General features: G+C 39.6%; 1 protein-coding gene across 3 annotated transcripts in view; it reads right to left on the reverse strand.

Moving 5' to 3' along the window:
* lrrc47 (leucine rich repeat containing 47) overlaps positions 1-8737 on the reverse strand; it is a 38787-nt gene extending 30050 nt beyond the window's left edge. Inside the window, exons 1-2 of one of the 3 annotated variants that reach the window (XR_006309315.1) lie at positions 8258-8734; positions 6749-6865 (exon numbers count right to left, since the gene is read on the reverse strand). Coding sequence is in view for 2 of the 3 variants with exons in the window: in XM_043676319.1 (XP_043532254.1) it covers positions 6749-6865; positions 8258-8599 (459 nt within the window). In the remaining variant the exon portion in view is untranslated. Of the gene's footprint in view, positions 1-6748; positions 6866-8257 lie in introns of all 3 variants that reach the window. The other 2 variants (XM_043676319.1, XM_043676318.1) reach the window with 2 other exon arrangements.
* Positions 8738-12003: the final 3266 nt, after the last annotated feature.

Below are 12003 nucleotides of genomic sequence, written 5' to 3' on the forward strand. Positions count from 1 at the left end.
TGGTGGAGGCTGGTACAATTGCAACATTTAAGAGGCATTTGGATGGGTATATGAATAGGAAGGGTTTGGAGGGATATGGGCCGGGTGCTGGCAGGTGGGACTAGATTGGGTTGGGATATCTGGTCGGCATGGACGGGTTGGACCGAAGGGTCTGTTTCCGTGCTGTGCATCTCTATAACTATGATTAAATAAAAAGTCCAGCATTAATGAACCTCGCACCATCTCAGGTCGAAAAGTACAAAATCATTGGAATAAATTATAAAAAATTAAAAATAAAAATTCAGAATAAGATAGGTTGATCCACAATGCCCTTAGGGAGTGGGAATTCCAGGATTTTGACCTAGCGACTTTAAAGGAACAGCGATTTTTTCAAAGTCAGGATGGGGAGTGGCTTGGAGGGGAACTTGCAGGAGGTGTGTTCCCATGTAACTTCTGCCCTTGTCCTTCTAGATGGAAGTGATCGTGGGTTGGGAAGGTGTGGTCTGAGGAACTTTGGTAAACTTTTGCATAGTATCTTGTAGATGGTACGCACTGCTATTCAGTGTTGTTGATGGAGGGAGTGGATGCTTGTCAATGTGATGCCAATTAAGTGGGTTGCTTTTGTCCTGGGTGGTATCAAATTTCTTGAGTGTTATTGGAGCTGCCTTCATCCATGCAAGTGGGGAGTGTACCATCACACATTGACTTGTGCCTTGTTGATGGGAATTCAGGAGCTGAGTTTCTCACTGCAGTATTCTGTGCCTCTGACCTGCTGTCATAGCCACTGATTTATGTGACAGATCCAGTTGAGTTTCTGGTCAATGGTAACCCCCAGGATGTGATAGTGCGATGACTGAACCACTCACCGGCTTGCCAGTGCTTTTGTGAAAAACTCACTTCTAATTTATTTGCATGGAAATGTAATAGGCCACTGCTTTCTCTTGTTAACCTTCTTTTAATGTGATTTCACTAATTCCAATCTGTCCTGTTAAAACATGTATCCTTGCAATTTATTGCTCTGATCTTTGTCTTAATGTCCTTTTCAATCTTTATCTGGAATTTTCTTTGCGCATTTACTTGAAGTACCTAACCACAAACTGTAAATATCCCATGATGTCCAAATTCCTCCAACTCTGGAACACAACAGAAACCTGTCCATACTTCATGGATTATTGTATTAACCTTCACTCAGGTGAGACACTTTAAGCAATTAAAATATTCCAAGAACTAATCTGGCAGAAATATTGTTATGCATAATAGAAACTTAAGTTACCTGGCAGCAGCTGCTTAAAGCTTAGTGATGTCAATAAAAACATAAATCAAACTCATGAAGACAGTCTATCATGCAACAAGTGCTGGAATCCATTTGTGTTCGAAAGATCAATTTTATTTATCACTCAGTCTTGACTTGATAACATTACACAATCGATATTGTTTTAAATACAAGTCTAGGTTCTCTGAATTACCTAGGAGATAAAAGTATTTGTGGAACTGACCCTATATGATTCAAGAATATTTCGAAGTACAATTGTTAGTTTCTGGTAAACGAGTTGATATCAATCAGCACAGCAGTGGCAGTATGACCCTCAGTCAAGATAGGGAGTTCTCCTCGCTCAACCCCACAGCAACCAATCTCCTTCCTAACCTGTGCAACAAGCACCCATTCACTGTGGGCAAAATCACCCTATACCTACGTCTCATGTAGTTTGAGCCCTTACTGAACCTCTCAATGAACCAAACCTCCTTCATCAATACTAAAGAGCCTCATTACCGGCAATATATTTCTGATCAATAACTTGTTCTATTTACTGAAATATTAATCCCTTGTGTATATACGCGCACAGAATTATGAACAGCTGACCAAGTAACAAGCTAGGCCCTTGGGCCTTTCTGGCTTGATCCACCATTAAACCAAATCATGGCTGATCTGATGTGAACATTCCTGCACATCCCCAATAATCTGCACATCCCCAGGGAATCAGAAATTCATTCTACCTCAGCAGTTATTGCAGGAGGCTTGGCTAGAGGGTAGGAATCAACAAGTGGTGATGAGGGGTGCTTTTTCAGGTTGGTAACTTGTAACCAATGGGGTTCCGCAGGGATCAGGCAACTGTGTCTTTTTTAATTAACTTGTGGGACGTGGGCTGAATGGTGGAGTGGCCTTGAGGGGTCGAATGAACTCCTGTTCTTATGACCTTTCATTCTAGATTACCTCACAAGGAGAAATATCATTTTATGGCCACTTTGTCAACCCCTTTTAGCATCGTATATACCTCAATTAAAACTTCTCTCACTCTTCTGAAGTCTGGTGAGTATAGGCCTAAACAGCTCATTCTTTCCTCATAAAACAAACCTTTCATCTCTGGAATGAATCTAGTGAACCTTTGCTGAACTGCCTCCCAATGCAATTACTTCCTCTCTCAAATAATGGACCAAAATTGTACATAGTATTGCAGAGGATTCCTGAAGAAGGGCTCATGCCCGAAATGTCGATTCTCCTGCTCCTTGGATGCTGCCTGACCTCCTCTGCTTTTCCAGCAACACTTTTTCAGCATAGCATTGCAGATGCAGTCTCACCTTGTACAACTGCAACAATATTTCCTTATATTCCATCTGTTTAACAATAAACAACAAAATTCCATTGCCTGCTATACCTGCAATCTCGCCATATGAAAAGTGACTTCACAAATTTACAACCATGTCAATGCTATTGCAGTGTAAATGAATCTAATAAATAAGGTTAAATACTGAAGCAGCACACAAGTAGCAAAATAAGTGAACATGATCAAGCTACTTAATCTGGCAATCTCATGCTAAAACTTTCCATGTCGACAGAACTAAAGTAGTGGGACCAAACTCATTTATAATTTACAAAATGCCTTTCTTGTTAGCTCTAGGTGACTGAGTCTGGACAGAAAGGAAACATTTTATTTCCAACATGCTTGGGGACATCTGTTTCAGTAAGAACCTTCGATAATTAATTACTTCACTGCCAATTGTCAATGCTCTTCCAATTATTTAAGTTTATTCTTTCTTATCCCATACTGTGTCGAGGCTCTAAATAAAAAACTGAAAGTGATTGATAATTAAATGTTATGTTAGTTTATTTTGTAGAATCCTTTGCTAAGAAAGGATATATTGTCATTGTAGGTATTTTAAAAGAGATTCACTCGGCCAATCTCCTGGTGTGAAGGGGTTGATTTATCCAAGAACAGCTAAACAAGTAGATCTTTACTCATTAGAATTTTGTAGACTGAGGGGTGAGCTGGTTGAAACATACCAGATTCTGAGGAGAGGGAATTGGGTTTCACAGGGTAGATGTTGAGATTATGTTCCCATTGGTGGGGGAATGTGAACTAAAGGACACTGTCATAGAATAAAGGGACACTCATTTAAAACTGAGATGCAAAGTATTCTCTTCTCCCAGAGGGCACTGAATGTCTGGAATTCTCTGCCCCAGAAAGATCTGAGGATAGATCACTGAAAGCATTTAAGGAACTGGTAGATTTTTGGAAAATCAAGGAGTTGAGGATTATAAAACGTGAGTCCAAAAGAGGAGCTGAAGCCTGGGCAGATTAACTAGTGATCTGATAGAATAGCACAGCAGACTTGAGGGGTTGACTGGCATATTCCTGTTCCTACTTCTAATGTTCTTAAAACAGCAGACAAAGGAATGCTGGATGAATGTGTTAAATCATGTCTGTCAATTTTGACAACTCACAAGATATCATGTACCAGCTAATCATCCATGGCACAATTTCAGAGATGATGTAGAACTTCTGTTCTGGTAACTTTATATAGAAGAATTTAGAAGCACTACAGTGTGGAAACAGGCTCTTTGGCCCAACAGGTCCATACCGAGCCTCCAAAGAGTAACCCACCCAGACCCATTCACGTATCCTATTATTCTACATTATCCCCTGACCAACAGATCTAACACACATCCCTGAATATCACAGGCAATTTAACACGGCCTATTCACCTAACCTGCATATCTTTGTATTGTGGGAGGAAACCCATGCAGATATGGGGAGAATCTGTAAAGTCCACACAGACAGTCACCCGAGGCTGGAATCGAACCTGGGTTCCTGGCACTTTGAGGCAACTGTGCTAACCACTAAGCCACCATGATGCCCTAAAATGATTAAAATATTATTAAATCTGCCTTACAGATAAAGCATTGAACATTCCAGAATAAATAATTCAAGTGAAAACCCAGCAAAACATGGGAGTTGACTTGGCAAATGAAGGAATAATTTAGTGTTCCAAATTCAGGTTTTAATAGGTGATTGCAGCAAGGACTGAGAGATACTTACTTGATATTGAATTCACAAAGCCTCTAATTTTCTGCATTTCATTGGTATCAGGAGCTGCTCTCAGTCCTTCTAAGCTGTCTCACTAAATGTACATTATAGACAAATGAACGCATGCCAATTATACATCTGGATTTCTTCTCTTCACTGGTTGGTTCAAACTGCTGTGTGGCAAAACAGAAGGAAATTTGACGAGGAAAATGGGAAATCTGAGAGTCTGGCAAACGAGGATTCATAGGAACATAAGAAGAGGAGAGGGCCATTCAATTCCACAGGCTTACTCCATCATTCAATAAAATCATGGCTAGTCCGTGGCCTAATTCCATATACCTGTTTTTGGCCCATATCTTTTAATAACTTTGGAAAACAAAAATCTATCAATCTCAGATATAAAATTAATAACTGATTCAGCATGCACTGCTGTTTGGGGAAGAGAGTTCCGAACATCTCCCACTCTTTTTGTGGGAAAGTGCTTCCTAACATCTCTCCTGAACGGTCTGGCCGCAATTCTCAGACTCTGCCCACTAGTTCTAGAATCCCCAACCAGTGGAAATTGTTTATCTTTGTCTATCCTGTGTTTTCCTGTTAATATGTTGAAAACTTTGACAAGGTCACCCTTAATCTTCGAAATTCTAGAGAAAACAGGCCTAATTTGTATAGTCTCTCCTTGTTACTTAACCCCGGAGTCTAGGTATTATTTTTGTAAATCTTCATTGTAATCCCACCAGGGCCAGTATATCCTTCCTACGGTGAGGTATGCAGATCTGCCCACAGTGCTCCGAGTAGAATCTAACTAAGGTTTTGTATAATTGCAACAATAACTTCTATATCCTTGTATTCTTCACAGGCTGTGATTACAAAGCTGATGTGGAGGTTTTAAACTGATTTTTCCAAATCCTGATATTTATGTATAAATAAAACTCATGATAGACAGAAATCTGATGATAGCATCCATAATCAGTTACCTCCCTGTTAGCATTGCTGTCCTTTTGAGTTGGATGTGAATGGTGCAATCCTACTGGAAGTGAGTTCTCAGAATAACTGTATTTCTCCCTAAATAAACAGCATTCTGTTTCAGTTCTTCCAGCTCTTTTCCTCTGTGCTAGTTTGCTGAGTTTCAGCTGTTTTGTCTAATTTGTAATTTGCAAATATAACTCATCTACTTCAAATAAATTGCAATACTTTTTAAAAATTATACAATATTTATAAATTAAATATAAAATAAATACATGTTTAAATAAACAGGACTCAAGCAGAACTAAATAGTTAACCATTGAGAGAAATGTTGTCTTGGCCCAAACAGATTCCTGCTTTGAATCTGTGTGCAGCCAGAATGGCTACAATATGATTTATTGAATTGGATGAGGGTAAATTGCTTCATACACTGTTTAATTAGGTTACCTCAATCATATTCAGGTATTCAGAAATTTCCATTGGAATACTATAATATACAGTCCCTCACTAACAATGTGAAACCATATAGAACATCATTTTAATGGATATTTTACAAGATTTTCTTAAAGGTGTGTAAGCACGAAAGATATTGTGGTTACCACCTGTAAATGTGGTCTCGGAGTTTCAGTGTCACTGTGTTGCCAGGTAGTAGACTGTACGTCCCATAAATCGGTAGACCATATCAAACAGCACATCCCTTTGACTGTCTACAATGGGCAGCATGTCAACCATGCTCCACTAGTCCATGCTTACAAACCTCAGGACACGGTCTCCAGCATTAGACGTGATTCTGTTACTGGATAAAATTTACTAAATAATCCTGAATGTGCCAGGAAATACACCAAAAACCAATTTAAGATTCGGAGCAAATTATTGCAAATGCTGGAATTTGTACTGAAAACAAAAAAATGCTGGGAATCACAGTAGGTCAGACAGCATCCATGGAGAGACAGCAAGCTAACACTTCGAGTCTAGATGACTGTTCATCTGGATGCAGTCTGACCCAATTTAAGATCAGTTGGGCTCTAAGTGTGATTCACTTGCATGTGCTACCAGCTACATATATTAACATACAAGATCACATTATTTATTGGTAAAAGGAATTGAACTTTTTTCCTTGAGGAAAAGGTATTGGAGACTATCAATCCCTGCTTTATTCCCCATGGCAAGACACTGACCAATCAGAGTCTACCTGCCTGGTCTGCGTTTGATCAGCTAACTATACTTGACCATTAACAGTTCGTGTTGCATCTCCAAGCCAACCACAATCCTAGCGATCATAGCACCCTCTTCTTGTACACAGTAAGTTGCTGTTCCTCTCTATGTTTGGATTCACACACCTAATCTGACAAGTGCAAGACAAAAAGAATTTAATTCTCTTTTCAGCAATGTTTATTTTTGATACGACTAATCTTATTTCTATATGCAAAGCCTATTTTTAATTATTTCTGCCAGAGAGCACTAACTAACTGTTGTAATATTTACATGTCTGTGCATTTTACCTTTAAAGTTTGGGATGGTCTGGCATCATACAGCAATGGTCCCTTCACCAAATGTAAATCATGTGTTGCAATAGTTGCCAATGTCCTCTTCTGACAGTCATCATCATGTAACTTTGTCTAAAGAAAGAGAATAAAGCATAATTCCTGTTAACCAGGTTGTAAAGCTAAGGTTTGATACAATCACGCAGGCTGGAAGGGAAAGAGAGATGAGCAGATCAATCATTTCTCCCACAAGTTTAAGATTATTTAAAAGAAAATCAAAGATGAAATTACATCATGTTCTGATCACTGTGATGATACTATGGCTTTAAGAGGTGTACTTTATCCTGGTTTCTTTTTTATGAAGTAAAGAACAATCTGCTCAAAGCCAATAAAGTAAGCAGCTTATGACACCTTAATTTTCTTTTTAAGTTGGAACAATAGAAACAGCCTGAATGGGTGGGGTCAAGCTCCCACAGAATCTGGATTTCTAGTTCTGGCTTTCAGCAGTTGCTGGAGTCTTGAAGCTCGGTGTGGAAGCTCTTATTCCTCTCTCTGTTATAGCTAGAAGCTAGGGTTCTCTTCCTGCTGCTAGAATTGCATGTGAGACAATCTATTTAACTGCATTTGCCTTTGCCAAGGGTGTGTTTACGGGAGATTACTATATTGGAACGGTTAATATTTATACATTATCTTGTTAAGCATTTCAATAGTTACAGTTAAACCAATTCTTTTATTTTTATTTTGTCTGTATTTTAACTGTGGTGTAAAAATAGTGTGTTTTTCTTAAAGTCAAGTAGTTTGACTAATGGAATTGCATCTGGAATGTAACACCTTACACTTACCTTTAAAATAAGAAAAAGTTGAGGTCTAGACTATTTTCTCAATATGTTTTGAGGGAGATTGGTCTGGTCCATAACATCATAGAGAAATATTTTCCTCTCTAATACAAAGTTTGAGGAAACTGTGTACTTGGACCCGTTCCCTCACTTGAGATACTGATATGAACATTGGCACTTTCTGTTATGGATACACAAGTGTTCTGATGAATTAGCCTTTAAACTATATCAGAATGAGTACAATATATAATTCTCCACTTCACCAATTTATATTGACAGAGGCAGAATGGATTTATCAAACATGGTTAAATACTGAAGCAATACAGTGGGTGCAAATTAACTGAAGACAGTAGCATGAACAAGCTACTTAACCTGGCAATCTCCAGTTACTGGTGTATCATCTTATCTATAAACTTTCCATGTTGACAAAAAGAAAATACAGAGACCAACCCACTCATAATTTACAACAAAACCTTGCCAGTAACTTCAGCTTATTAAGATTACAGAGAAAGGACAGGAGTGGTTTTCTTTTTTAGATATGTTTGTGTTCATGAAGATGTGATAGCCATTACATTTACTTATCAACTTTTCACCTAACACCTAAATGGCTAAATGATAAAGCTGAATTGGACACAGCAACATCAAGGGATTGCAGTTACTTTAAAAAAAAAGAAATTGACAAAAGAACTACCTGAGCTACCAGGAATCGTTTCAACGCATTTCCAGCTCGGAGGTTCATTCCTTCCACAATGCAACACACAATATAGGGTCTCACTTCCTTGACATTGGGAGTGACTTTCACAAACACAGTGGATGGATTTTCAGAAACATGCAGCACTCGCACCACTAATTTGTTCAATTCCTCCATTTCATCAGATTCCTCATCATCTTTCTTCAAAGGTTTCTTCTTCTTCCTGCTGCTTTTATCTCTGTTCTCTGTTTTCTCTGCACTCTCTCCTTTCCCCTTCCCCTTGCCACGACCCCCCGATTTCAGATAGTCCAAGATGGATTTGGTCTGGCATCCATTCACCATTTTTTCTAGTCGTTTATCGGTTAAACAATTTCCTTTGAAGTTTATTTCTTTCAGCTTGGGACAATCAGCAAGCTCACAAGGAATCTCTGTGAGCTTGTTGTCGGACAGATCCAGGGTCTAGAACAGAATTAGAGACATTATCGTTAATAGAAGCACAGAATACAAAAGCAAGGGCATGGGGCTGAGCTTGATAAAGACACTTGTTAGACCTCAGCTTGATTATTGCGCATTGTTTTGGGTGCCACATTATTGGAAGGATTTTATTTTCTTTACTCAAACAGGGGGATCTGAGCATTGCTGGCTGGGCCACACTTGTTGGCCTTCCTAGTTACCCTTGAGTTGGTGTTGGTGAGCTGACGTTTTGAATTGCTGCAGTCCATGTGGTGTCTGGACACCTGCATTGCTGATATGGAGGGAGTTCAAGGAGTTTAACCCAGTGGCAGCAAAGGAACTGCAATATATTTTCAAATCAGGATGATAGTGGTGTTCCCATATATCCGTTGCCCTTGCCTTTCCAGATGGAAGTGGTCATGAGTTTGGAAGATGCTGTCTAAGGATCTTTGGTGAATTTCTGCAGTGCATCTACTGAGTGTCAGTGGTGGAGGGCGTGGATGTGGTACCAATCAAGTTGGCTGCTTTGTCCACAATGTGTTGAGATTCTTCATTCTTGTTCTAGCGACATTCATCCAGGCAAGTGGGGAGTATTCCATAGCATTCCTGCCTTGTGACTTGGTAGGTGATGACAGTGTGACATAAACGTATTAGAGTGCAGAAGAGCTTTACAAAAATGGTTCCAGGGATGGGAAACTGAGGATAGATTGGAAAGGTTGGAACTGTTCTCTTGGAGAGAAGACCATGAGATAGAAAGTTTCAAAATTATGAGGGGACTGGAGAGAGATAAGGAGAAATAGTTGCCACTTGTACAAAGGATTGAAAAACAAAAGGGCACTGATGAAAAGTGATGTGCAAAAGCAGCAAATATGATGCAAGAAAAATATTTTCCACACAATGAGTTGTTAGGGTCTGGAATGCACTCTTTCTGGGAATGTGGTGGAGACAGGTTCAATTGGGACATTCAAGAGGGCATTGAATGGTTATTTAAACAAAAACAATGTGCAAGGGTAGAGGGAAAAGGCAGAAGAGCTCGAAGTCACGGTGCTCACTTGTGATCCTGTGCTATTTTTTGCTCAATGAAAAGGTGCACATTTCTAGTCACCACTATAGGATGCGACGCAGCATAGCCAGTCAGCTGCACTTCTGTAATAATGACCACATGCAAATATATCTGAAATTTCTTTGTGGGGTATTGAATACACTAGGGACCCAACAGGAAGTTGAAAATAAAACAGAAGCATTCGGGGAGCGCAAGCACGCACCATTCCAACTTGGAACTGTATCATTACTCTTTGATTGTCACTGGATTAAAATCCTGGTACTACCTCCCAAACAGTCCTGTGAATGTGCCTCCACCTCAAAGATTACAGCAGCTCAAAGCAGCTGCTCATCATCACCATCTCAATGGCAACTAGGATGAACAATAAATGTTGGCCCAGCCAGTGATACCTACAAATTAAAACAAAAAGCATAAAGCAGATACTGAAGGCGAGGAGGAATGACTGGGGAAAGCAGCTCCGATTGATAAGTGGGAAGATGGAGGAGTAGATTGATATTGGGAAGTGTGGAAATTGGCCACCACCCTGACAGCTGGTGGACATTAAATTAAATTAATCAACACATCTAAAAGTGAAAGCCAGCCTTAGTATGATGACCACAGGACTATTAATGTTGTGTAAGCGCTCCCAAATTATTTAGGGAAGAAATGTCCTCAGTACCCATAAGAAATAAAAGCAAGAACTTAGCCCTTTGAACCTGTCCACTGTCCAAAAACGTTAAGGCTGATCAATTCTGGACTTAATGCCTGTTCCCCCTACCCTTAACTCCCTTGTTAATCAAACTCCCGTTAATTCAGCTTTGTATATTTTCATTGATCCAGCTTCCACTGATCAGTGGGATACAGAATTCCAAATGACAAACAATCTCCTGAGGAAAAAGAACTCTCCTCATCCCTTTGCTCACTAATTCTCGACTCCTCCACTCAGCAGCAATTGGAAATGGACAAATGAGACACTCAGAAGTCAATAAAGCAACTTGCCATCAACTTCTCAAAGGCAATTAGAGCAATACATAAAAACAGGGAGTGCTAACTAAACTCAACAGCATCTGTGCAGAGAAATAAGGGTCAATATTTCACAGTGAATATGGCTCTGCTTCAGAATAAATTTAGGCATTGCCTAAATGAAGAACTCCAATGAGAGCATTTCTAGAGTACTGTGTACAGTTCTGGTTGCCCTGCTATAGGAAGGATATTATTAAATTGGAGAGGGTTCAGAGAAGATTTACAGGGTGTTCGCAGGACTGGAAGGTTTGACTTATAAGTAGAGGCTGGAGCAGAGGAGGTTGAGGGGTGACATCACAGATGTTTATAAAATCATCAGGGGCATAGATAAGATGACTAGTCAAGGTCTTTTCCCTTAGAGTGGGGGACTTCAAAACCCAAGGACATATTTTTAAGGTGAGAGGAGAAAAGATTTAAAAGGAACCCGAAGGTCAACTTGTTCCACACAGAGGGTTGTGCATGTATGGAATGAACTGCCAGAGAAAGTGGTAGATGCAGGTACAGTTATAACATTTGAAAGACATTTGGACAGGTACATGAATAGGAAAAGTTTAGAGGGACATGGGACAAATGCAGACAAATGGGACTTGTTGGGAAACTTGGTCAGCATGGACTCATTGGACTGGTGGCAATTCCCATATTATACGAAGCCACAATGAGAAATTTGGGCACAGTTTTGACCACTACTTTATAAAGAGTTTATTAAATATTTTACATTAGATTGAACATATTTAATACATATACCCATAAAAGGGTGATTAAGCATTACATATTATTATGTCTCTGCATATATATACCTCTGTATACAAGTTATTTTGAATATAACCATGAAAAGGCTAAATTTAATTCATAGAGCTGTACAGCACGGAAATAGACCCTTTGGACCAACCCGTCCATGCCAACCAGATGTCCAAACCAATCTAGTCCTGTCAGCACCCAGCCCATATCCCTCCAAACCCTTCCTATTCATATACCCATCCAAATGCCTTTTAAATGTTGCAATTGTACCAGCCTCCACCACTTCCTCTGGCAGCTCATTCCATACACGTACCACCCTCTGCATGAAGAAATTGCCTCTTAGGTTTCTTTTATATCATTCCCCTCTCACCCTAAACTTATGCTCTCTAGTTCTGGACTCCCCCACCCCAGGAAAAAAGATTTTGTCTATTTATCCTGTCCATGCCCCTCATGATTTTATATAAATGATGAAAAGTAGTGGACCCAGCAC

The sequence above is a fragment of the Chiloscyllium plagiosum genome, chromosome 34 (genome assembly GCF_004010195.1).
Source record: "Chiloscyllium plagiosum isolate BGI_BamShark_2017 chromosome 34, ASM401019v2, whole genome shotgun sequence".
In the NCBI taxonomy this organism is placed as follows: Eukaryota; Metazoa; Chordata; class Chondrichthyes; order Orectolobiformes; family Hemiscylliidae; genus Chiloscyllium; species Chiloscyllium plagiosum.